This window comes from Dama dama, chromosome 27 (genome assembly GCF_033118175.1).
Source record: "Dama dama isolate Ldn47 chromosome 27, ASM3311817v1, whole genome shotgun sequence".
In the NCBI taxonomy this organism is placed as follows: domain Eukaryota; kingdom Metazoa; phylum Chordata; class Mammalia; order Artiodactyla; family Cervidae; genus Dama; species Dama dama.
The window spans coordinates 26963635-26990624 of NC_083707.1; the positions used below are offsets into that span (position 1 = coordinate 26963635).

At 38.4% G+C, this 26990-nt stretch overlaps 1 protein-coding gene across 1 annotated transcript; it reads right to left on the bottom strand.

The window, feature by feature from the left end:
- Positions 1-459: 459 nt before the first annotated feature.
- On the bottom strand, positions 460-26990 carry DSG4 (desmoglein 4). Its single transcript, XM_061130841.1, is given in 15 exon segments — positions 460-1227; positions 3847-4055; positions 5589-5652; positions 5981-6123; positions 7457-7753; positions 9913-10140; positions 12827-12966; positions 14256-14527; positions 19951-20136; positions 21283-21417; positions 21686-21852; positions 22460-22604; positions 22940-23095; positions 25165-25296; positions 26928-26990. Coding segments are annotated over 15 exon segments (3105 nt in total).

Here is a 26990-nt window from a genome sequence, read left to right on the forward strand (position 1 = left end):
TCAAAAGTGTACATTTAATTCATTCTTTCCACTTAAAAGTTTTAAATAGAAATATGTCTTTAAAAGTTAACATGGCTAGTGAATGCAGACAAGGCTTTTCTATGCAACATTCAAGAACAAGAGCATCTTGGTTTATATGACCAGTTTTACAGGCCTGAAGTCCTTAAGATTCACTGTATGAATTATGTGCTATCTATTAGACAGTATCAAAGGATGTAACATTTTCTTTAAGTTTTTTTGGCACATAATTTAAAATCAGAAAAAAAAAATTAAAGGCTTGTCTAAAATGCTTAGCCATATTACGCCCCAAAAGATATAATCAAAGAATCTCACTGAATTTAGAATTTTTGAACAGTTGTTGACTTAAAATGTTAAATATGGTACACTGAGCATCTTTGATGGACATGTTGGTGATTGCAAGGTGCATGGTCTCCATAGAGAGTATTGACCATAAAACAATTACTGTTGGGAGTAATGTATGTTACTGTACCGTGTGACTCTGTGTCGAGATGTCACTGGGGATGTGGAACCAATAGTTTGGCTTATGCGAATGTCTGGACTCACCATTTGTGTCACTTGAATTTCTGGCCCTACCAAAATACCACCACTCATCACAGATCCCCTACAACCATCACTCATGCTACTACTGCTCACGTCAGGCCTACCAGGACTAGACACCACTCTCTCAGCATAGATTACGTTGTGTGTGTTGGCTAACTCAGCAGGGACACAAATATTCCCTTGAACCTCATAGACAGGTGCCATTACTGTTTCCGTTACTACAACATTGGGTGCAAGCTGAGGATCAAAGACAATCGCAGTGGGTTGCCCGCATGGTTCAGCAGTAGTGTAAGTCTCGGTCACTACAATATCCCCATGCATCATGGGTTCAGGTATTGCCATTTCTTCTTGGAATTCAGCCTCTGAGACAGTCATCCCTGAAGATTCATTAACAAAGTAGTTCGGTCCAAGTAAAGGGAGATCAGTGCTGATGGGGATACAGGACTGCTGTGAAGGAAATGGGTCAATTTCCGTGTTTAAGCAGATCTCAGCAAGAGTCTTAAATTTCGGATCTAAAGTTTCCATGTAGCTTTCATCTAAATCATCCACTATCCAACTGCAACAACCAATGGAGCCCACAGGAGACCCTACTCCTTCGTGGTCATAAATGAGCAAACAATCGTTTGCGGGGCGGCCTTCGTCTTCGCCTGCATAAGCATATGCTTTCTAAAATTGGAAGAAAAACAGACAATTAGAGCTTCTTTTCTCTATAAAATAATTGGAGAAGAACAACAATACCTTAAAGACATCTGATCTAAGATGAGATACCCTGATTGATTGCCGTATTTCTAAATAATGGAATTTTGAAAGGAGATCAGTGTGCATGGTCTTTTGTTTCTGAGATGGTCTAAAATAATAACGTATTTAGTTATGTGCAAAACATTATTTAAGAAGAGATATTTGATCAATTTGAAATAAAAGCATCTAGAGGTGTACATAGCTCTATGTTTCAGAGGCTTATTTTATGTGGCCTAGGTGAAGAGAATTGGGGTGTTTTTGGAGTTATGTTATCAGGAGGGAGTTATCTACTGTGATTAAAAAATTTTTTTTAATGAAAGACACCTTAAGTGAAATCCTAGGCATGACTCCAACATGTAGAAGTGATGACATGAGAACTTCTTTGTTTAAAGGTGTGGGGTGGGAGCAGAGACCTGGTGGTTCCCTTCCCTATTTGCCTCAACTGCTATAGCCTTTGGTGGTTTCCATGAAATCCCACAGGACCTGCCCAACACCATCCAAAATCCCTTGATATAATCTGACCCTTTCTTTCTTTTATAAATAAGGTAACCACAAGCCCAGAGAAGGTGAATGTCATGCCCAAGACTTAAATAGTTGTCCAACACAACGTCAAATCCACCTGTCTTTTCTCCACTGCATCATGCTGCTTTCCCTACGGTCTGTACCAGAGTCTACATCCCTACCTTTTCTTAAAAAAAATTTCTATTTATTTATTTGGCTGTACCAGTTCTTAGTTGTGGCAAGCAGGATTTTTAGTTGTGGTATGTCGGATCTAGTTCCCCAACCAGGGATCAAACCCAGGGCCTCCCACATTGGGAGTGAGGAGTCTTAGCCACTGGACCACCATGGAAGGCCCTAAATCCTACCTTGAAAAGTAAATGACTTTAGGTCTTGAAATTAATTACTCATGAGTTTGGTAGCACCTTAAAACTTTGCTGTTGAATATTTTACATGACTAGGAAGGGGACAGCCTTCTCTTGCCTGCAGCACAAGCTAGCTGCTGGGCTGGGTGGTGGTGGTGCAAAAAAGTGACTGGAAAGAAGCATGGATACCACTCTGCAGAGGTTTTACCTTGCAGAGGGAAAGGCTGGTTCTCACTGCTTGAAATTCAGTGCCACGTTTTAGTGTTAAAAAAACGCTAAAATGTTTGGCATGACCTCACTGCCCAAAGAAAGAAGAATGCACTTTGATTTTCTCGGTCCCATAAAACACCAATTGAAACCAAGTGGGGAAAAAAAAAAAAAGCCCAGTGCAATTTTGACAGGAATGACAAAGTTCCTTAAATATTAGTGTGACTTTTATGAATGATTCTTTGAATATAATTTCTAGGACACTTCTATGACATGTATATAATTTGTGCCCATTTGCCAAATGTACTGGAGTGGTATGGATGACTCATTTAAATAACTGATACTATTCATGCCCTGTCTATAGTGGTATTGGTAACCACCAATTTTAAGATACAACTTACAACAACATATTTAGCATTTTTTTGTTAAGAACAGTGGTGAAACTCACTTGTTGCCGCATAAGGAGTAAAATGGGCTAATTAGAATATGAGATAAAATGGACTGCTAAATAAAAGAAGTAAAGGTACTAAATAGGAATTCACAAGATAATTTAAATAAATCCTCTGTTTATCCTTTGTGCTACCCTCTTAGGCCATCCTAGTGCCTTGCGTCTTTCCTCCTGGCATGCTCATAGACCCACGATCCTCGCCCCTAGTGAGGGACACAGTGCCTGGGGCCCTGGGTAGAGATGAGGAGACCTGGGTTCCAGGCCCTAATCTGTCATCAAATCTTGGTGAGGCCCTATTCCTCAGTTTCTGCTCTCTTTCTTCCCTAATTCTGGCTCTTGATTTATTTTTTCTCCTTTCTGTTGGAGGTATCTGTAGGAGTGAAAGGACACCGTGAAGAACAGACATGAGCACACAGTTTTCCTTGATCGGGATTCTCTTGCTTTGCTCTTTGCTGTGGGAAACAATGTGGGAACACCAGAAAGAAACAGAATACAGGAAAACAGCAGAAGGGAAATGGAAAATGATGAGATACTAGCCTTTTTCACAGTAGTCAGATGTATTATGTATTGGATATGACATGTTTCAGTAAGTTGGCTTTTTGTATTTTAAGGAAAAGTGAAATATTTTTTATTCAAGATTGGGATAGAGTTAAAAGTAACTGAATATATCTCAGAAAAGAATCTACTGCCATTGTTATTATTATTCAGTCTCAAGAGTGAATGATAATATTGTTGAACTGTGTGCAGGGGAATTACCTCAGAGAAATATTTTTTTATTCAGGACTGGGATAGAATTAAGAGTCGCTGAATATATTTCAGAATACTCTGCTGCCATTATTATTATTATTCAGTCTCAAGACTATTTTGTGGAACTGTATGCAGGGGAATTACCTCAGAGAAATATTTTTTTATTCAGAATTGGGGTAGAGTTAAGAGTCCCTGAATATATTTCAGAAGACTCTACCACCATTGTTATTATTATTATTCAGTCTCAAGACTACTTTGTGGAGCTGTGTGCAGGGAAGTTACCTCCGAGAAATAGCTGTCCAGGAAAGCCAGGTTCAGGCCGGTGTCCCCATAGTCCCGCTGGATGCCCAGCGCCGAGCTCCTCCTCCCCGCGGTGCCCGCTGCTCCCCCGGCAGCCAGGCCAGCGGCCGCCCCCAGACCGGTATTGAGCTCCACTCCCGAGACACCCCCTTCAACTGTTCCTCCACCTGCGTAGGTGTTGGTGTAGATTTCTGAAAGGAGAGGGGGTTCAACGGTGCTGGAGTCATCTGCATTGTTTACCCACGTAAACACTGTCAGCAACACCACCACCCCTTCTCCCCAACAAAGGGAAGGCTCTGGAACGCTAGTATAGGAGCAATTCCAACTATATAATCTTCAGGCTTGCTGATAAAAATAAAACTAAATAAAGAGTACAGAGAGAGCCAGGTATCAGGCGTGGCTTTGTCACCTTTTGGGAACCTGCATCCCAAAGACTTGAAGGTGCAGAAGAGGCCAGAGGACCAGGGCCTCCGTTTTGCCCGCACCAGTCCCTTCTCTGGCTGCCTCTGGCAAGCTCCCCCGGCCTGGCTGAGAAGACTTGCACTCACTCGTGAGCCCTCCAGAGCAAGGCCAGCCATGCGTTTGCAGAAACTGAAACTCAGGGTCCTCATTCACCCTGGTGCTGGATGGGGAGTGGGCTTCCATAGGAGTGTTCAGTCCCCTTAGGCTCTCGCAGCCAGAGTCTGGCTTGGGATACTCAGAAATCGTCACTGAGAAATCACAAGCCCGCTCTAGAACTGGGCAGCCTCTCTACTTTGTTCAGTTATTGCCCAGTGCAGGGTATTTTTCCAGTATTTTAGGGTGTGTCTTGGACTTGATAAATTAGGAGAGAATAAGAGTGGTGAAGCAAAAGTTCCTTATTTCAGCTCAGTCGCTCAGTCGTGTCCAACTCTTTGCAACTCCATGGCCTGCAGCACGCCAGGCTTCCCTGTCCATCACCAACTCCCAGAGCTTGCTCAAACTCCTGTCCATCAAGTCCATGATGCCATCCACCCTCTCATCCTCTATTGTCCCCTTCAGTGTATTCTTAGGAGAACATATTTGCTGCTTCGTTTTTTCTTTTTTTTCTGAACTGCTTGTTTTACAAATAATGGTAGCACTTACTGTGCAAGGCACTATTCTAATGTATATTTTGTGATATACATATATACACACAGCACATATACATACATTGGTATATGATATATGTAACATATATGATACATATTATGTATCACACATATATAATATGTATACTACACATATATAATATGCATACTATGCCTATAATATATATAACATATACTATACATATAATATATAATATATATACTATACATATAATATATAATATGTATATATTTGTATGATCATTTACTCATAGCAACACTTTTAAGTAGGTACTATTATAAATTCAGTTTCAAAGAAGGAAATTGAGGCCCAGAGAGGTCAAGTGTCTTACTCAAGGACTTAATTACTAACAAGTGGCAGAGCTGGGAATCAAACTTAAGCATTCCGGTTCCAGACTTTGCCCTTTGAATTGCTATATTGTTCTTCACTGCCAGTAGTTTAAGACAGAAAAATAAAGTCACCACTTCAAATATGTAACTTTCCCTCCACTTATACTGTCCTCCAAGGAAAATGACAGATGTGCTGAGTTTTGGTAAGGTACTTATACATGAGATTTGTCTGGTTGAACAATTTGCAAATTTTAAAAAGGAAAACAGATTTTGACATCCACTGACCAGAGGAGTCCATACGGTCCTGGGTATTAGTGGCTGTCATTGGTACACATATGTTGGACACATCCTGAAAAGAAAAAAAAAGGATTTTAAGTAAGTGTTTTATGTTAAACATTGAAAAATATATATTTAATTACTTATTTTGGCTGCACCGGTCTTAGTTGTAGCACATGAGACCTTTAGTTGTGTCATGTGGGATCTAGATCCCTGACCAGGGATTGAACCCGGGCCCCCTGCATGGGGAGCACAGAGTTTTAGCCACAGGACCAGGGAAGTGCGTATGTTAAACATTTCAAAAATGATGTATTTTCAACTTTGTGCAGTGTATAATTAACAGGACACGCTGAATCCCATTGAAACACTGAGCTTCTGTGGAACCTGACGAACTCACTCACCCTGTCCTCGGGATGGGCCCCTTCTATTCTCCAGGATTGCACCACTCCTTCTCCCCCTTCAGGCACAGGAGCAAAACTCGTCCCCAGCCCTTCTGGCTGTTTTCGTTTGCAGCAGCAGCACAGGAGCAGCAAGAGCGGTGCCACTGCCCAAGAAAGTGGGAAGGAAGAGTTAACACATATTGCTCAATTTAGGAAGTCATCAAATGCATCACTTTTGGGAAAATGCGGCATGATATTCAGAACTAGAGGGAAGAATACAAATGTAATTCATTAATTTCCCCTGAAGGATTGAGTGGGGCTTCCTTGGTGGCTCAGATGGTAAAGAATATGCCTGCAGTGCAGGAGACCCAAGTTCGATCCCTGGGTTGGGAAGATCCCCGGAAAAAGGAAATGGCAACTCACTCCAGTATTCTTGCCTGGGAAATCCCATGGACCCAGGAGCCTGGTAGGCTACAGTCCATGGGATTACAAAGAGTCAGACACAACTGATCGAATAACATTAAGGATTGAGTATACATATTCATGTTTATAAATACAAATCCGCTAATCACTTAAGATCAGGTAAACTGGGTGCTTCAATGACCGATTAGGCAAATAAGGTTCTTTCTTCCTGCTAATCTAAGACTCCAAACTGGTTGTTGGCAGACCCAGGATTCAAATCCAGTTTTATGTTTCCTAGCCCCCTATGTACATGTGTGCACATTTATACATGTGTGTTTATGTCTCTGCTTTTCCTATGTTCTAGACTGCTTTTCTGGATTTCCCCACACACCATGCTTCTTCTAAGATCTTCAGCTCAAAGTCACTTTCTCCATCAGGACTTCCCCAGCTTTCCCATTTAGACTTAATTACTTCTGCCTTTCTGCTCTTAAAGGACTTTGCTAAAATTGTCATGATGGGATTACTTTGTGCTCTGCTCTGTTACCGGACATGACTGAGCTACTGAACAACAGCAGAAATACTATACTTAGGGGCTTGCACGTTTCCCGTCTTTTTGATCTTCACTAACCCTGGACTTCTTTTTTTTTGTTGTTGTTGTTCAGTCACTCAGTTGTGTCCGACTCTTTGGGACCCCATGGACTGCAGTACACCAGGCTTGCCTGTCCTTCACTATCTCCCAGAGTTTGCTCAAACTCAGGTCCATTGAGTTGGTGATGCCATCCAACCATCTATCCTCTCTCTTCCCCTTCTCCTCCTACCCTCAGTCTTTTCTAGCTCAGGGTCTTTTCCAGTGAGTTGACTCTTCACGTCAGGTGGCCAGAATATTGGAATTTCAGCTTCAGCATTAGTCCTTCCAGTGAATATTCTTACTTACCATTATTGAACAAGTAACATGCCCATATCAGTTCCATTGCTTATTTCCAGATTTCCACAAACATTGCCATAGGTACCAAAAAGAAATGGCCATTCCAGTGAACCTGATTACATTCTTAATTTGAAGAACTGCTGAAAAGAGGGATTTAATCCAGTACTTACGAAGCAGCAGTAGGATGCCCGTAGTGATCATGCCAATCCCTGTTGATCCCATACCAACATTTGAAGCCTCAGTTTGGTCGTCAGTGACAGATACACTGGTGACAGAGCTACCATCCCCGGTACTGATGTCTGTGGTACCCGGGTACAAGCACATGTGGTTGATGTCACAGTCACAGGCCCTTAACTCTATGATCTGCGGCAATTCGCATGCTCTGTTAAAACTGTCCTTTACTAGGATTGGGATTTCATAGTATCCGGAATATAAAGTCTGCTCAGCTTTCAGGATTGCAGAGGTAGCTGAAAAGCAAGAGAGAAAATAAATTAAAGATGAGGTACATATATATATAATGGAATATTACACAGTCATAGAAAAGAATTGAAGTCATATTGCAGCAACATGAACAGACCTAGAGATTATAATACTAAGTGAAATCAGACAGAGGAAAATATCATATGCCACAGCTTATATGTGAAATCTAAAAAGATGATACAGATGAATTTATTCACAAAACAGAAATAGACTCACAAACATAGAAAATAAACTTTGATTACCAAAGGGGAGATGGGGGGGATAAATTAGGAATTGGGGATTAACAGATAGATACCAAAATATATAAAATAGATAAAAAATAAGGTGGTACTGTATAGTAGAGGGAACTCTACTCAATACTCTGTAAAAATCCATATGGAAAAAGAATTTGGAAAAGAATGGTTATATTTGTATGTTTAACTGAATCACTTTGTTGTATACCTGAAAGTAACACAAAAATTGCCCAGTGACTGTCCTCGAATATACAGGAAAAATTAAAAAATTTCTTGGGGAGTAACTCTTCCTAATACCCATGATTAACTTATGATCTGACCTTTTTTCATGCTCATCATAGAATACATTGTCAGTTTTTAAAAATTAACACTTATGATGCTTATTTCCAGAGCAGCAATACTTGGCATATAATATGCACTCAGTGGATATTTGTCCAATGAATGAAGAATATTGAGCTGAAAGGAAATATTGGAAGTTTTCTATTTGGGATGACAGCTTCCAAATACCCTCATGAAGACTGCTCATCTCTTATTCAAAATCACTGTCTTAACATTTAAAATTATTCCCAAAACTATTATTTTACTAATTCTTTGTGCTGTGATTATCTATTGATTTTTGTAGAAACCATTGCTTAAAACATGTTGAAATTTATCAACCTGAGGAGGCCTTAGAAGTGATTTACTCCTAAATCATGAATAGTAATTGGTGGATCCTTAACACTCAATTATTATTATTGTTAATTATTACTATTATGGATTATTGCTTTCAGTTAGCTATGTAATAAGTGGCTGTGTCTACCAAAATGTAACCTGAGCTCAAAATAAGAGTCAAATAAGGCATGGCCCCAACCTGCTAAATGGGATTTTTTCTTTTCTTCAAGACCAGCATGTAAATAGAACCCTAAGAATATTCTTTCCAATAAGACTATATTTTTTACTGGCAAATCTATGATATAAATATCTCATGTTGAATATTTTTTCTTGTTTTTCCTCATAAAATCTAGGATATGAATGAGGAAAAAGTAGTTAGCAATTATTTAAGAATAACATATTGAATTTTGTAGGGAACGATGAATTTAGAGTTATCTTGGATTAAATGGAATTGCTTAGCTTTTAAAAATATTAAGGTGGTTTTGTGCAAAAGGGCTAAAAGGTTTTATGGTGAAAACAGGTTACCTAATTTCCTCCAAGTCCTTAATGGTGGCATTTTTTTTTTCCTGGCATCATTTTAGGATGAATGGAAAAGCTTGGTGGCCTCAGAAAGGTGGATTTTTCCTCTTACCTTGAACTCTGACCACCATCTTACCACCCTACCCACAATGTCTCTCCTGTTTCTCCAAATGAATGTCTGATGAGGGAGCTATTGTGGCCAGAATGGGGGCTTCCCAAGTGGCACTTTACCAGGTGGTAAAGAACCCGCCAGCCAGTGCAGGAGATGTAAGAGACGCGGGTTTGATCCCTGGGTTGGGAAGATCCCCTGGAGGAGGAAATGGCAACCCTCTCCAGTATTCTTGCCTGGAGAATCCCACGGAAAGAGGAGCCTGGCGGGCTACAGTCTCTATAGTCCATAGGGTTGCAAAGAGTTGGATGCGACTGAAGTGAGTTAGTATGCACATGTCCAGAATGAAATTGTCTCAAAACATTTCATTTTCTATTATACATCTAACATCTCAGGAAAAAGAACCCAAGGTATGTAAATTGTTAAGATGCCTGAAATTATATGTCAATTTTTATCAATGTGAGGCCTTTATTTTAAAGTAGCAACAGTTATCATAAACACGCATACTATTATGGATTCTTTACACTTTTGGTGGAAATAGAGTTAGAAAGGATTATTATGTGACTTGACTAATTACTTGGTAATTGTTTTTGCTTTTGGCCTTAGAGTATAAGCAAATTTGCATTCTGCTTACCATTTACTGATCTGATATCCCAAATGTTCGCTGTCCCTGGGGGTTCATTAACAACACAGAAGGTAAAGGGAGACCCATAAGAGTGACTGTTAACGTCTGCAGCAGAGATGAGGATGGAGGGAGAGGCAATGCAGATGTTTTCTCTCTCAGCAACAATGACTGGGCAGTAATCGTTGACATCAGGAACTTCGATACATATGGTTCCCGTGGCTGTTTTTACAGAGCCATCTGAAACAGCAAGACATATAGGGTGTTGGGGTGAATGGTGATGGGGAGAAAATTCTTTCTCATATCCCATGATGATGCCACAGCATAGAGGAATAGTATGACTTGACTCCTGAGATGGTGCGTGATAGGATCCTGCCTGCTTAAATCTCCTGAAGCCACTCTTGCCTTTGCTCAGTACCTTCCAGACACACTGGCTTCTTTTTAGTTCTTTGAACTCATTCTTTCCTAAACCAAACACTTGTGCCTTCTAGTCACGCTTCCTAAAATGTTTTTCATCCCTGTTTCATTCAGCTACATATCTCAGAATGCAAAATTCAGCGTCCTTTCTCAGAGAAGGTTTACTGCTTTCTAGTCTACCGTATCTCCCCAAAGGAGACCCCTGTAGTCCAGTTTAGAGCCTTTCATTCTGGGTACTTATTGAGTCTGGTGTTTGTGGAAATAACTGCAATTGAAGTTAAATAATTGTTTGAGTATTTCTTTTTTCCTGTTTCACTGTTTAAATCCATCCATTAGATAGACACTGTTTCTCTCTGAAATGGTACTTCTGAAAACAAATATAAATATATTTGCTTTTTTCCTAACCCATTTGAAACAAATTTGGGGTTAGTATGTTATTCGAAGGGACAGAGGACCAAGAAATAGGAGTCTGGGCTTTTAGTCTACTTTTATACTTTATGTTGAATAAAGAATTATTTTGTTTTTTACTTGCAGAGAGTCTTAGTATTTTCATTTGTGAGTCAGAACATTATCATCTCTAGGTATTTGGCTAGGTCACTCTTTGTGAAGTTAATAAATGTCTTTTAAAGATGTCTTCTGTATGCCTAAATGGTAGAGTCATTTAGTTACTCGAATAATAACAAACCAGGAGCCTATTCATGCTGTATATGGTTTTGTACAGTATATTCTTATACCCGATTTGGGAGTTAACTTTCTATTCTAGATTTAGGTTCATTAGAGAGACACTAGATTATCCCGCAGATTAGATTATGTGCTGTATTGTTCTCTCATCCTCTGGGTTAGGAAGATCCCCTGGAGAAGGGAAAGGCTACCCACTCCAGTGTTCTGACCAGGAGAATTCCACGGACTGTATAGTCCATGGGGTCATAAAGAGTCAGACACGGCTGAGCGACTTTCACTTTCTGTGGCAAACCACAGCTGAAGCTACTGTCGACAGCATCTGCTCCTTGTCGCGTCTGCTGTAGGCAGAGCTCTGCTTCTTTACCTACTGGCCAAGCATCCTTGAGCAAACTTATTCCAGCTGTCTGGAAGGCTTGTGCCAGTGCGGATACTTGGCTTAGGAGAATCAACAATGGCCCTTGTTTTTAGGTTTCTGTGGGTACATTTTCATGTCGTTTTCTTTTTATTTACTTGACTAATTTTTTATTCTAGTTTTTGAACTAGAATTGGATTTTCTCGTATGACCCATTGGCTGTGATCAACCTGGCTAGAATTCATTTTCAGAATACTGATAATAAATAGGGCTATAATATTTATATAACTCACGCAGATGCTGAAAGTGACACTCATAGGATGAAGACCAGAATGTATGGACTGTAATTGTTTGGGTATTACCGTGGTTTCTCTTTCAATCCTGTACTGACTGTTTATCTTTCTGTTTGTTTGGCTACTGTAAATTTCAGGTATAAACAATGCAATCCTGCAATATCTATCTTCTATTAGGTATGTTCTTGAGACATCTATCGTCTCCCTTCTTTCCTGGTTACTGACCTTTTTCTGCTGTTTCGTTTCATAGTGGCTGGTTTCCTAGCTACTGCTAGGAAATAGCAGTAGTAGCCTTTGCTCCGGAGAATCATTAACTGTTGCTAAACAAACAAATTCCTGTTGCTACTCACCAAGAGGAATGCTTAATAGATTTTCCCACGTGAGGAACTGCTCAATTACAAGTTACTTCAGTGCATCTGCCCTTATGAATGTAATTTGAATCTTATATTTGGAATAACCTGGTGCTTTCTTGGTCTTCAGCATTTTTCTTTGGACAACAATACTCACACAGGCCTCTTATTGTAGCTCAATTTTAGTGGTTCTGAAATAACTATACACTTTGGGACACTGCCTTACTTGCTGGTGAATTTTGAGCACACTTTGTAGCGCTTACTTAAGTAAACTTTTCTGACATACTCTACGAGCTGATCAATTGTCTCAAGAGATGAGGTCGAAAGCAGAAACTGAATTTTATTTATATATTTTAACTTTTATGCTTCACACTGTAAATCACATACAATTTTTTTTTGTAAATAGGTGAAATAAATTATGACTTAAATGTAAATTATGATTATAAGGATACTGAACTCAGTCCTTGATCTAAGGTATTTAGAACTCTCTATAAGTCTTAAAGACACCAATAAACTGTATATTGGATTTGAGTCAATCTAGTATCAACATTAGAATATTACTTGTCCCAGGTTGGATGCATGAGACAAGCGCTCAGGGCTGGTGCACTGGGAAGACACAGAGGGATGGGATGGGGAGGGAGGCGGGAGGGAGGATCGGGATGGGGAACACATGTAAATCCATGGCTGAGTCATGTCAGTGTATGGCAAAACCACTACAATATTGTAAAGTAGTTAGCCTCCAACTAATAAAAATAAATGAAAAAAAAAGAATATTACTTGTACTGAATGTAATAGTAATAATTTTATTAAGAATTGACAATAAATTTTCTTACCATCTATAGCCAGGATCTCTGCTGTGTATATCCCATTGGTAATATATTTTGACTTCTTATCAAATTCCCTAGAAAATTGTATCTCGCCAGTCCTTGAATCTATTTTTAACCAGTTGCCTGCGTCATGTCCTATGATATACCTGTTTTTAGATAAATACATTCATTATTTGCTTATATAGAAGTTAATCATTTTAAGCTGCACAATGTGTTAATCTTATATATGGTATTTGCATGCTTTATAGTGACAACTGAGTCAGTTTATAAAATATATAGAGAATAAAATTCCAGTATTGAACATATTTATGTACAGATTCACAACAGAATTTTATAATCTCATAATTCTTACTCTTCTGGCTCTTAATATAATTGTTAATAGAATGTATGAAATTATTTCAGGGTTGTTTATAAAATCATAGCAGTGTCTATTGAAAGACTGTGAGAATGTGCTTTATTTATTTTCACATGTGATATATTTCTTTTTTAGATTTTAATGAATATTGGTTTCAGAGCCCCTCATTGTTGGCCTGTTAGGGGTTGTGGTTCATCTAGTGTGCTTGTGTATGTGGATTTTTTTTTTTTTTACATATAATGGATTCAAAGCTTTTGACCTTATTAATAGAACATCTGTTCTCTGTACCAGGCATAAATTCAAACGTCCAAGACATTTATCTGGCACATTCTTTCCTCTGATAGACTTCATAATTTTTGTTGCCTACCAATTTATTAGCTAATTAATCAAAAATTTTTATGTCAAAAGTAATTTATAGGTCAGTAGACTTTGTTCATTCCAAAAATATTGGAAGGAAAAGATATAGAGAATACTTGTATATTTCGCTATAGTTATTTTCCAGGATATCTTACATAGATCTAACTCATATATCATCTGTGTATCTAGTGACCCTAATACCTACCTTTCTATTTTTTCGGTTCTGATTCTCTTAAGATTCATCAAATTTCTGAAACATCTATGTTTCAGCCTCTTCTTTTTTTTTCTTTTTCATTTTAGGTCAAGTAGGAGATTGAAATTAGACCCAAAGTCATTAGCTAACACAGCTTTTAAGAAAAAAAAGTGACTCATCTTTTATGATGTCTTATTGTTTATAATATAGCTTAGTCATCTTGGGGCCAGGGTAGTATAGCCAGGCACAAAAGGTCAGAGAGTCACAGAGTATCTGTAGGTGGCTCTTTGATCTTACAATTGCCCGCTGGACGCAATTACTCCTTTAACCCATTGGAGTCCTTATTGCCTCTAAAGCACTATTAAAATTCTGAAATAAAGTTAATACTGCCGTTGTCTTCTAAAACGAAGAGAAAAAGCAAAGCAAAACTTCAAAAGTACTTCAACCCTCATATACTAGTACCTTCTAGTGAATTAATATAGGATGAGCTGAGCTTTATCTCTTTAACACGAGCAAAATATCTGCAGTACCTGACATTTGTTGCAGGATTTCCTGTATCCAAATCTATAGCTGTGTATGTGCCAAGCACAAAATTCAATAAGGAATTTCCTTTCAATCCTTCTCGCACGCTGAATGTCATAGAATTTGGATGAAATGCGGGTCCTTCTCTCACATTAACAACCTGAATTCTCACAGGGGTTGAGTGCATTTGGAATTGAGAGGCAACCGAGTGGTGAAACTCAGCTTGGTTTTTAACTCCAATGCTAAGATGAATATTAGGCACTTGTTCATAATCCAGCGTCTGAAATGATAGAAAGTTAAAAGAAAACAAAACAAGCTCTGAAACAGCAAAAAGACTTTCTTGATAGAAGTCAAGATTAAAAAAGCAGTACACTAGAATAACTAGGCCAGGAGCTATGCAGTTCTGCTCTTGAACTGATCAAATTTTGTTTGTTACCGCATTATGTGTATCATGGGCTTCCCCGGTGTCTCAGATGGTAAAGAATCTGCCTGCAGTGCGGGAGACCCTGGTTCGATCCCTGGGTCAGGAAGCTCCCCTGGAGAAGGGCATGGCAACTCACTCAAGTATTCTTGCCTGGAGAATTCCATGAACAGAGGACCTGGTGGGCTATAGTCCATAGGGTCTCGAAGAGTTAGATATGATTGATCGGCTAACACTTTCACTTTCATTTACGTATATCAGACATGTTATTTCCTTTATCTTTTGGCATAATCCGGTGCATGGTACATGAATCATTTAGGCCTGTGACTTTAAGTTGGACTCTAGTTTCGAACTTCCTACATAAAACCCTAAAATGAAAGATGATCCTTCTTTCCAAATGAGGTGCTTATGAAAAATAATATGTAAAACTTAGAATGAAAAAAAAAATTTACAGTTATTAAATGAATAAATACTAGCCATGTCTCTTTTAGAATGCCTATCTGAGAATATCTTGGAAGTATAATCAGAGAACCTAGAAGCCAGTATATATGATGTAATTGAACCTGTAATTTTGAAAAATGATGCAAACAACTTCTAAAGGAGAATTTGTGACTATTATAGTCTATAGCTATTATAGACTATTAGAGCCCTCAACTATAATTTAATTGGGCTGAGTCTGGTGAACAAGAAGACTCCTTCATAGGGCACATTCAAATGAGAAAAGTCACCTTTGAGATGGGTTCTTTGGATAAAAGATGAATAGAATCTTTTAATCCAGAATGACTGATGTGGTGACATGAGAAGTCACCAACAATGATTCAGCACAGAGCTGAAATGAACTGTGGGCTAAAAAATGAATTTTCAACTGGAAGAGATCCATTTTCTCCATTTGTAAAAAAAACAGTTGTAGAAAAGGGAGTACTGGGTGCTGTTAGAAGTGCTCTGGGAGCTAAGATAAACATAATTGCAACACATTTACCAATAACAGAAGATAAGACATAAGTACCATCAGCAAGAACCTTAGAGGAATCTTTGCTTCTCGGGGAAATTCCATAACCTCATGAATGTTCTTCTAGATTTTGGTTAAATTCTTCACAGGAGGTAATAAGATAAAAATAGTCACAGGAATTTACTAGGGTTCTTGTTTGGGGCTGGCTTAACATGCCTCACTTAAAATTCAGCTAAAACCCTTGAGATTTGGGATTTCAATTGCCGAAATTCCCAGGAATTGACATTTTCTGGTACAGATGTGTTTGGAAGAGACCAGCAGGGCACATACAGTCGGGAAAGATCTTACAGAGATCAATAGAGGGAAAAATCTTCAGATGCTTGTTCTTTCCTAAAACTTGGTTTACTGGTCCCGGATTACACTGTAGGGCAAAGAGATGGCAGTTAAGTATGAGTTTGGAATCAGAGAGATCTGGTTGGAACTTGTCTTTGTCATTTGCTGCCTAGGTGAACTTAGACAAATTAGTTTTCCTCTTTGGTTTTGTTTCACTTTCTATAAAAAAAGGAATCATAATATTTTCTTCCCTTAGTTGTGATGATTGAGATAATATGCATAGAGCCTTTATACACATAATATAACCCAATAACTGGTGTCCAGAGACTGCTTGCTCGCGTGCTCAGTCGTGTCTGACTCTTTGTGACCCCATGGGCTGTAGCTCACCAGGCTCCTCTGTCCATGGAATTTTCCAGGCAAGAATACTGGAGTGGGTTGCCATTTCTTCTTCCAGGGAATCTTCCCAACCCAGGGATCAAACCCACGTCTCTTGCCTCTTTCGTATTGGCAGGTGGATTCTTTGCCATGTGCCATGCGGGAACAGGGTCAGCACGTGTGTAATAAATCTTGATTAGGGTTATTATAAAAATACACAACCAATATTTCTTTGTTAGAATTCCAATTGGATAGTATTTTGCTTTTCTTCTTGATGTTCAAGTGAATGTGTGCATACTCCCCCATCTATTTATATTCTTTGTTATCTATACGTATGTGTTCATAAATACCAAAAAAAATTATTATTGACAAAGAGATTTTTCACTTTCTTAGAGGTCTTTCTCTTGTTCAGCTATACCACAGGGGCCAATCCTAAGGAGGGTAGGACTTCCAGGCTTCCATACCCAAGAAATGGGATTAATTAATTATGGGCAATAGTGAGAGCTGGTGGGGAAAAAGAGGAAAAGGTTTGCTAGACTAAGGATACCACAGCCCTGAAAGGAACATGGTTTCCAGAACAAAGGGAAAACCATGAGGATGAATCTGTTAGGATTTTCTGCTCAGAAAATCCTTAAGAGTGATTTATAAGTGTGATGGTTATAAAGTGGGATAGTTCCTGGAGAACTGGGACCATGTCTGATTCATATTCCTGGCACCCTTCATTTCTCAAATTTGGGTTGAACTGGATTATTTGTAATGTCCTCAGACTAAGGAAAGGGTTCTAGAAATCTTAGTCAAAAGCTTGTGACTTAGAGGTCAGTTTCTACGAGGTTAAGTGATAGCTTGAGTGAATATGGAGAGAGTCCCAGAGGACATTAGTGACCTCATTCCAAATGCCAAATCTTGGAAAATTGCACATATATCCTCTACATACATAGCTCTTTTGGCTGTGTGCTAGCACACATATTCAGTTCAGTTCAGTCGCTCAGTTGTGTCCGACTCTTTGTGACCCCATGGACTGCAGCACGCCAGGCTTCCCTGTCCATCACCAACTCCCGGAGCTTACTCAAACTCATGCCCATTGAATTGGTGATGCCATTTAACCATCTCATCCTCTGTCGTCCCCTTCTCCTCCTGTCTTCAATCTTTCCCCAGCACCAGGGCACACATATCAATATTTTAAATTTCATTAGCCCTCCTACATTATTTTGATGTTTTAAAGCATATTGTTTTCTGCTCTTTGTAAGAAACTTGGGAAGTTATCATTCTGAAAAAATATACATACTTTGTTTACACCATATCTAATACTACCTTGACCAATTTTTCATGAAATTGAATTTCCAGTAGTTTTTTTTTTCTTTTTTGCAATAATGTAAGTAGATCTTTAAAAAAGTTTTAGCTCTCACAGAAAACATTATGCATGTCATAGATAGTGCACTGCCTGAGTGATGAACGTGTTTTCTTTTTCATTTTTCTAATTTTGTAGAAATGATGAACTCTGCATTCAAGCTCAGTGCCTCCTGTTTCGGTGAGAGCAGCAGTTTCAGTAAGTGGCATCATCATTACTCTCAAAGTTTGGTGAGCTGCTACTATCTTCTGAACACGGGACCAGGTTCAAGGGATGGAAAGATATTTAGGTCAAGTTGTTTGTGCTCAAAGATTTTTTTTTTTGCTCTTATTTTAGTAGTTTAGGAGGCAGATTAAAAGCAAAAAAAAGTTATATATTGCAAGTAATATACAAAGACAGTGATAAAGGTGGTAAGAAGATAGGTAAGAATTTCATGACATGTCTAGATCTTGATTTTTAACTAAGATGCAAGGTAGAACAAATTCTGATCCCTGGTAAGAAATGTGACTAAATATTCAGAATTTGATGAGGTGACAGACAACCTCCTCTCTCTTTCTATTCATGTCACATTTGGCAGTGGCTCCTATTTGTTCCTTAATTTGTATTTTGACTTCATTCACTTTAGATCAGGTTCCTAACTTCAAGACTTCATCAATATAATAATTATTTTCTTTCATCTTTCTGGAGTTAAGCTTATAATGTTATGGCTATTTAAAAATATACCCCAAAGCTTTTCTTGGTGTATAAGTAGGGTTGGTGAATTTTTTTGGTTAAGGGAAGATATGAATATTTTAGGCTTTGGAGGTCAGATACAGTTTCCGTGTTGAGCATTCAGTTCAGCCAGTGGAGTGTGGAAACAGCCATAGGAAATACATGAATGAATGTTTGTGGTTGTTTTCCAGTAAAACTTTATTTGCAAAAAAGTGGCTGGCCAGATTTGGCTACTGTTTGCTGATCTCTGGCCCAGAGCCATGTTTCTCAAACAGGAAGTTCATTGCGTATTCTTGGAGTCTTTGTTTTCTCTTAAGGAATTTTGAAATGTCGTATATTGATTTGAATGGCAATTTTAAAAGCACATACAGATGTTTTCCATGTTTTTGATGACTGCCTGTAATTTGATACACTGCATGATTTCTGTGCTAGTGGTTGTATTTTGTGGTAAAGTAGTAATACTTTAATTTCTCCAAACAGTCGCAAAAAGGACAGAAAAAAATTCAATATATAAACAATATGTTTGCATCAGATAAGGGCTAACTGGCTTCCTAATTTACTGTCTGGAAAAAAGTATCACAGTAACTGGAATAGAGAAAAGTAGTAACAACTGAATAATCACAGTTCACACTGCATGCTAAAATAAATACATACATAGGTCTACTAGTATATGTTTTCATAGCCATAAGTTCTGTTTATGTTGTTAGTGGTAATTTTGTTTGTGAAAAATTGATTTCACTTATTTCATTAATGCTAATTTGAATCTTATTGGTCTGTAGTTTTATTTGTATTTTTAGATTTTATTGTTGACCATAAAGCATAAAGTAGTTCAAGAAAAATTAATCTATAAGAAAAAAAGTTAAACCCTACAGTCCAGTACTCAAAGTTCTTAACATGTGTTCTTGCATCTCATCACTTTTCTCCATGAATACTCTGCAACAGCCCCACAGAACTGCTTATCATGCCTGAACACGCCTTTATGCCTTCTCACCTGTGTGTTTGTGCATTTTGTTACCCACGTTAACAATCTCAGTTATAAAGTCTTAAACCTGATTCCATGACTGAAACTCTTTCAGCCACCTCTTGCTCAGAAAGATCTTATCTGTTAGTACCTATTTCATATTTCACCCATCTGGCTATTCACTGGGGCTTCCCAGATGGTGCTAGTGGTAAAGAACCTGCCTACCAATGCAGGAGATGTAAGAGACACGGATTTGATCCCTGGGTCGGGGAGATCCTCTGAAGGAGGGCATGGTGACCCACTCCAGTTTATGCCTAATACCATAGCATCTACTATGTGTTTGGTTTTTAACTCATATTGTTACCTAGTTTGGGAGTACCTGCCTTATTTTCTCAACTAGATGTTGGGCACTGTGAGAACAAAACAGACTTCTTATTTCTCTTAGTAATAAACACTGCATTGCTGAACTGACACAGTCCACTAACTCAGGATACTTGTCCACACAAGTAGTATGCAAGGTTATGGTATATTTGTTACAGAGACATTCTCTCTCTCAGTATTTTAGCCCTTCTTGGAAAGCAAATATTGCAGATCCCATACTGTACCTTGACGACTTTCAAAATGCCTTCGTTGGTTTGTGGGTCTGTTTGAATATCAAACCAATTCCCGTCATTTCCAGAGAGAATTAAATATTTTGCCAACCAGTTGTCAGTGCCTTCTTCATCGAGATCAATTGCTTGAAATCGGATCAGTTCCGAACTTAAACAGTTCTCTTCAATACTCGCTGAGTACTGAAATGGCATAGATCAATTTTATAATCAATGAATTTTCAAAAAGAAAGAGATTGACTTATCATAATTATTATTTGACGTGCTAACAACAGACTCTGCCAATGATTTTTGTATCAGCCATCTGTCCTATCAGAAATAAAAGAATAAAATGACTACATGATAATAAAACTGATTTTCTTGTGCTGCAGGTGGAATCAAGGTCAAACAGGCAATTCATTTTATTTTTCTTGCTTATTTTAAATTTTCCTTAAGTTAGTTATTCCTTTTAAGTAAAGGGTGGGATGGTAATTATATTAGACTTTGGGGACCAGAGAGTTTGTGTCGGTTACTCATCTCTGCTGTTGTTAAGATCAAAGCAGCCACAGACAACACAGTCGTGGCCCAATAAAACATTTTAATTTTAACCAAAACAGGCTGTAAGCCAGGTTTGGCCCTACTGTTTTCAATTGTGTGCCTCTTTATGAATATGAAAGTTGGAATGTTTGGGACTTTTCTGGAATTGACTCAGCAAATCATCAGGCATAGAAAAATACATCAACGTTGTTACATGATTCCCAGAGTTATGTTCATAAATTTCTGCATTTCTGTGAGTAGAGTATGGGGGAGATAGTTCACTACTGCCAAAGAAGAGATTTACACAGAATAGTGACTCAAAGGCATACATACTATTCAGTGAACGTGAAAGTCACTCAGTCGTGTCTGACTCTTTGTGATCCCATGGACTATACAGTCCATGGAATTCTCCAGGCCAGAATACTGGAGTAGTTGTTACCTTCTCCAGGGGATCTTCCCAACCCAAGGATCAAACCCAGGTCTCTCGCATTGCAGGTGGGTTCTTTACCAGCAGAGTCACCAGGGAAGCCCCCAAGATACGGAGTGGGTAGTCTATTCCTTCTCCAGTGGGTCTTGTATATGATCATACGTAAGAAGTTCCAAAGTTTATACAGCGAGAAAGTTGAGTACGTCTACACGTGTCATAACCCATGGACAGAGGAGCCTGCTGGGCTATAGTCCACGGGGTTGCAAAGAGTTGGACACAACTTCACACAACATATGTGTCATAGAACCAGGTTCACACACTAGCAGGAAAGTAAATCTGTTGTCAACCCTTATGGGGAAAAAAGGAGTAGAAGAGGAACGACTCACGGAAGTTTTCTCCAAAGTGGGGAAATTATCATTGACGTCTAAAACCTTGATTCTGCAGTCACACTCTGAAGACAGTCCGTCCGTAGCTCCATCCCGATCTGAGCCCCTCACGAGGAGGTTATACATGCTGTGTTGCTTAAGATGAAAGAGAATTTTAAGACTCTGACCTAGTTTGGAATACAATCCAACACATTCTGATTATTCCATTTTCTTTTATAATTTTCTGTCATCTTTCAATACAATATTTTTTTCTTTTCATCATTTTCATTGAAAAGTAATGGCTGGACTATTTTTACTCTTCTCCTTTACACGAAAAAGGCATGGGCACACATGAATCATTTCATCTTTGTCTCTTCAACACTGAATTCCTTATTTTTAAAAATTCATTCACAGCAGGCTTTACCTCTCTGTCGAGGAAATTGGACGTCGTGCGCACTTCTCCAGTGTACCTGTTCATGATGAACATCGGTGAGCCTGCTGGCTCCTGAGACACGATCTTATAGGCAATTTTAGAATTCAGATGATTGTCTTCATCTGCGTCTGTGGCACTTAGCTTTACCACCAGGGTGTCTAGAAATGAAGACGGAGGCGAAGAAGGTTTGGGAGTCTGTTAGAATCAATTCTGCAAATCATCAGGCATAGGAAGAAAGACTAGTCTGCCTTCTCCTGAATTCTCTTGTTCTAGTTTTCCATGAGAATATAGTACCATGACTTTCCACTTCACTGCTGATTACAAAGATAATGGTGGTTTCCTTCTATAAAATCCTTTACCATTTATAAAGTACTTATACTCCTTAAATGACTAGGTGGCAAATTAGCAAAATATCGGAATCTTTTTAAAAAATCAATAATCTTTGTTTTAAAATGTACTTATTAATTTATTTAAAGTGACAATAATAAACTCAGTATGTTTACATAAGTCACATTTTTTTTAATAAAAAATGAACTATATCACAATGGAACTTAGTGACATGGTTGGCGTTGTCTCACGTTTCTGCAAATGTATTTTTAAAAAACTTTAAAAATTGTTTAATACAATTTTAAAAAATTACTTTCCATTTTCAAATACAAATTTGGCTTTTTCTGATATTGAAACTGCCTGTATTTCGATATACTAAAGCTTTTGACTAAGACAAATAAATGTTGTAACGCAGTGAAGGCATGTCACTCTACTTACTTGCATCGCTGTTTTCTTCAATGCTGGCTGTGTACACATTTTGTGTAAAAACTGGGGGGTTATCATTTATGTCCATAACTTTGACTCGAAGCTCAAGAGGCCTTTCTAAGTCTTCACCCCGTGAATTGAGAGCCCGGCAATAAATCTGTGGAAAGTTGGAAAAAAAAAACCAAAACCCTATTTTCACCAAAAAAAGCCTGAAAATATATCAGGTAGTGTGCAAAGCAACGATTTTCCCAGTGAATTCAGACTGTATTACAATCTAGTGATTTAAATTTTATCAAGATATTTGATCACATACATAATGTGACACATGAGAGAATCCTGAACTGTAAATTTATATTTTCATACTCTTTTCATCTATTTAAGTCATTTATTTGATTTCAGTCTACTATGTTTTATCAAAAGTAAGCATTAGTCCCGGGATGATATTTTTTAAAGAAAAAAATACGCATAACTCAGAGCACTGCTGTGACTCACCAAGAAAAGTGGTGTTATTTCTCGGTCCACCACTGAAGTGATGTTAATTTCCCCCGTCCGAGGGTTAATGGTGAACACTCCATAGGGTGGTCGATCAATTCCTGCCCCAGAGATGCGGTATGTAATCTTCTGATTCACTTCGCAGTCTGATCGAATCTATGGAGAAAATGGCCAGAAGTGTGATTTAGTTTAGAGCAGGTCATAATCTGCTGAGTGTAGTGGACTGAGAAGGGAATGGGCTTTGTAGTCAGGTGGGTTTTGAACCAAAACCTGGAGCCATGACTTAGGCCTGTGTAACTGGAAAATTCACTTAGCTTTGCCAAGCACCAGCTGATAATGAGATATTAATAATACCACCTATACCCTGGGTTTGCTAATACCACCTATACCCTAGGTTTGCTCTGGTGATTGTATGAGGTAGCATATAGTCACCTCACCCCTCCTCACTTCACCCCAATTCCTGGCATATGGCACATAAGTGCTTGATGCTACACTTGTTATTATGGAAACATTCTTCAATTTTCTGGTTCTCTTTGCTCCTGGAGAAAGAATTTGAGAGAAGAAAGCACCATCTCTACTGTTTTTTTAGAAAAGTGTTTCACATTAATATGACCGGTCTAGACTTTAGTTAGAGATTTAATCAAAATTACCAATAAATTAGGAAAGCCAGAAGAGAAGTACAGTTGTTTAGAGATACTGGCAATAATTTTATCAGTTGAAGCCTACTGTGTCACTCATTTGCCAAACAGATTTTGTGACAAATATTCTGCCATATAGGTTTTGTTTGAGTAGTTTTGTATATGCTATTTTCATAAATTTAAAGAAAGATATTTCAATTTTGAAATCTCACCTGTATATTGAAGATGAGAACACCCAGTAAAATACTAAGATTTCTTGCCCAAATATCCACACTTAAACAATGACAGCTGAAAATACAACTTGGATTAGCTCCCCTTAATGTAAAGATCTTATTTATATAAGTGAGAATCCAGGAATAAAAAGAGAAGAAAAGGAAATGGCAGTCCACTCCAGTATTCTTGCCCGGGAAATCTCATGGACAGAGGAGCCTGGTGGCTACAGTCCATGGGGTAGCAAAGAGTTGGACATGACTGAGAGACTGACACAAGATGTCACACAAATGGGATAACAGAAAGCTGTAACTGAGTTGAATGGAAATGGTAACAATTTAAAGCTTTCCAAAAATTTCCAAGAATTTGAAAACTTCTGAGAGAAAATAATCTCTTGAGATGAGGTTACATCTTTAATATCAGTGGGATGCTTATTATATATGTAAAACTTTCTATATACATTTAAGAAATGCATCTATGTAATATTTAAGGAGAGAATTCTGGTAGATCACTGTACTGTTGATTTCACCATGAAGGCAGGGCCAAGATATCCAGAAAGAGCTAATGAGGCTGTTAATGCGGGTCTCCTCCTTCACGAATCAATTTGTTATATATTCTTTTCTTCACTCTCCTTCCTTACTGATTGCCAGCATTTAGAGTACTTTTTAAGACTCACTTAATTTCTGGATGTAGGAATCTAGTGGAAGTTTTTGACCCTGTCCTGACTGTCTTGGAAGGGATTAATCAATACTGTAAACCTTCCCAGGTGGTGCTAGTAGTAAAGAACCTTCCTCCCAGTGCAGGAAACATGAGACGTGGGTTCAATTCCTGGGTCAGGAAGATCCTCTGGAGAAGCAAATGGCAACCCACTCTAGTATTCTTGCCTGGGAAATCCCATGGACAGAGGAGCCTGGCAGGCTACAGCACATAGGGTTGCAGAGTCAGACACGATGGAAGTGACTTCACACAGGAATCTAGTGGAAACTTTTGACATTATCCTGAGTTGGAGGGAATTAATCAATACTGTAAACCTTTGATTTTGTAATATAAGACTATTGCATACATCTTACATACCCCTCCTATAACGTAGACATGTGACAGTACACAGAATGCAAACCAACAGATAAAGCTCAGTTGTGCAGGAGATCCAGATCTCCCCGGATCATTCAAAGACCCTCTGCTTTGTATTATCAGCTCCCAGACTGTGATATTCAAAACAATGTCTCAACAATGTGAACAAATTACTCTACATCACCCATCTTCCTAAGTCACTATGGTGTCCTGGAGGCTGCAAGTCTTCAACATGTCTGGGACCTTTCCTGCCTCCAGAAGCCTTTGTTATCAGCACAGCCTCCTCCTGTTTGTTTCATCACTTACTCTGGCGATCGGATTCCTCTTGGAGTTATCTTCTCCTTCTCGACAGGCCGCAGCAAACTTGATCCACTCCCGCTTCTGTCTTCTGACTGTTTGCCATTTTGCGGTGCCATTTTCTGCGTCCAATTCCTTCACCTAAAGCAAAAAGCATTCCCATTTTGCACAGTGTTAGAGCAGTTTTACTCAGTAAGGACATTTATTCAACACTGTAAGGTGCACCCAGAGGAAGCAACGGTATTGAATTTGAGGAACAAAGAAAGTGTTTACTATTTCACAACTCTGGATGGACACAGCCTGGTCACCTTGACTTAGCAACTTCTCTTGGAATGATCTCTTTCTAACTATAGGATTCTAGTGAAACCAATTTTCTTAGCTTTGTATGGAGCTTATAGTATGTTCTAATGGGTAACAGGTGTGGTTTTTCTTTCCTCAATCTGTCCTTGCCAAGTGAGGAGTCCTGCCCACCTCACCCTTCACTCTGCTGTGACCAGGATTCCTGGTCTCCAGAGTGTAAAAACTGCAGTGTTCCATGTGAGTATATCCCCTGTGAAAAGAGCTTTGTGCTGGTGAGTGTGCTCAGCTAAGAGAGGGAAGGGATTTTTCTCCTCTCTTGATAAGGACACTGCCCTGGCTAGGCATCCAAATAGATTAGCGCAGGATTAGAGGGATATTTTAGCTGAGTTGATGGTACCTGCAGTAATCCCATGGACGTCTAGATGGCTTCTCAGCATTGTCTGTTTATATCTTTGCTTGCTATATGTTTTTCTCTGTAGTCTTATGTTGCTATAGTTGGAGGATATTTAAGAATTTTTTAGTTAAAGAATTTACATGGGAGGTGAGAGGCAGGCTCAAAAAGGGAGGGGACATATGTATAGTACCTGTGGCTGATTCATGTGGATGTATGGCAGAAACCAACACAATATCATAAAACAATTGTCCTTCACTTAAAAATAAATAAAGAAGAAAAGAATTTAGAAATATACTATCTGAGGGTTTGTATGCCTGTGTACTTATGTGTAGAGATTTTTAGCAGTAACTCCTACTATATTTATCAAGATGTGGATAAGTGTGTTTGCTTTAATCAAGACTTTATTTAATTACCACTTTGGGGAAAGAAATCAGTGAATGGAATTTATCCTTTCAAGAATCAAAGAATTTTTCATTTTCCCCCCATTTTGATGCACTTCCATTTGATACAAATATTCCCCTGTTTGCAACAGAGATTAGAAAACTAATTTTATTTTTTTCAAAGGTTTGAGATCTCATAATGGAAGTTTAACTACTGAAATAAAGTCCTGCTGGAGATAGAGGACAGTAGCTTTATATCCTGATTCCTGCTCTAAGAATCTGAACTAGATTCTCTGTTGTTTTATTTAATTGTGATTACATATTTTTTACTTTTGTATCTTTTACTCATTGATTTACTGTCAGTTATCTTCTTGCTGATGTAACTGTCAAAAAATCCTCTTCCCACTCTAATATGTAACTTTGCTTCTTTTTCTTTGATTTAGGTTGGAAAATGTATAGATAAGCTGATGGCATCGTTTGATAAGTAGGAGTTACTACTCTGAGCTGTCACAAACCATGGCTAAATGCATGGCTATTGGGGAATATAGGTTTTATCATTGCTGTTTCAACTTGGAAGAAGTTCTTTCTCTTATCTTTTATCTCAACTGTTATGGTTTCTGATTTTTGATATATGATGCATTACAAAATTCAGTTTTTCTCTTGATTTTAAATTGAAAAATAGTTTTATTATACATTACCTCAACAACAAATTCACTGTTTACTTCCAGCACCACCTGTTACAGAAAGTAAAATATAAGCAT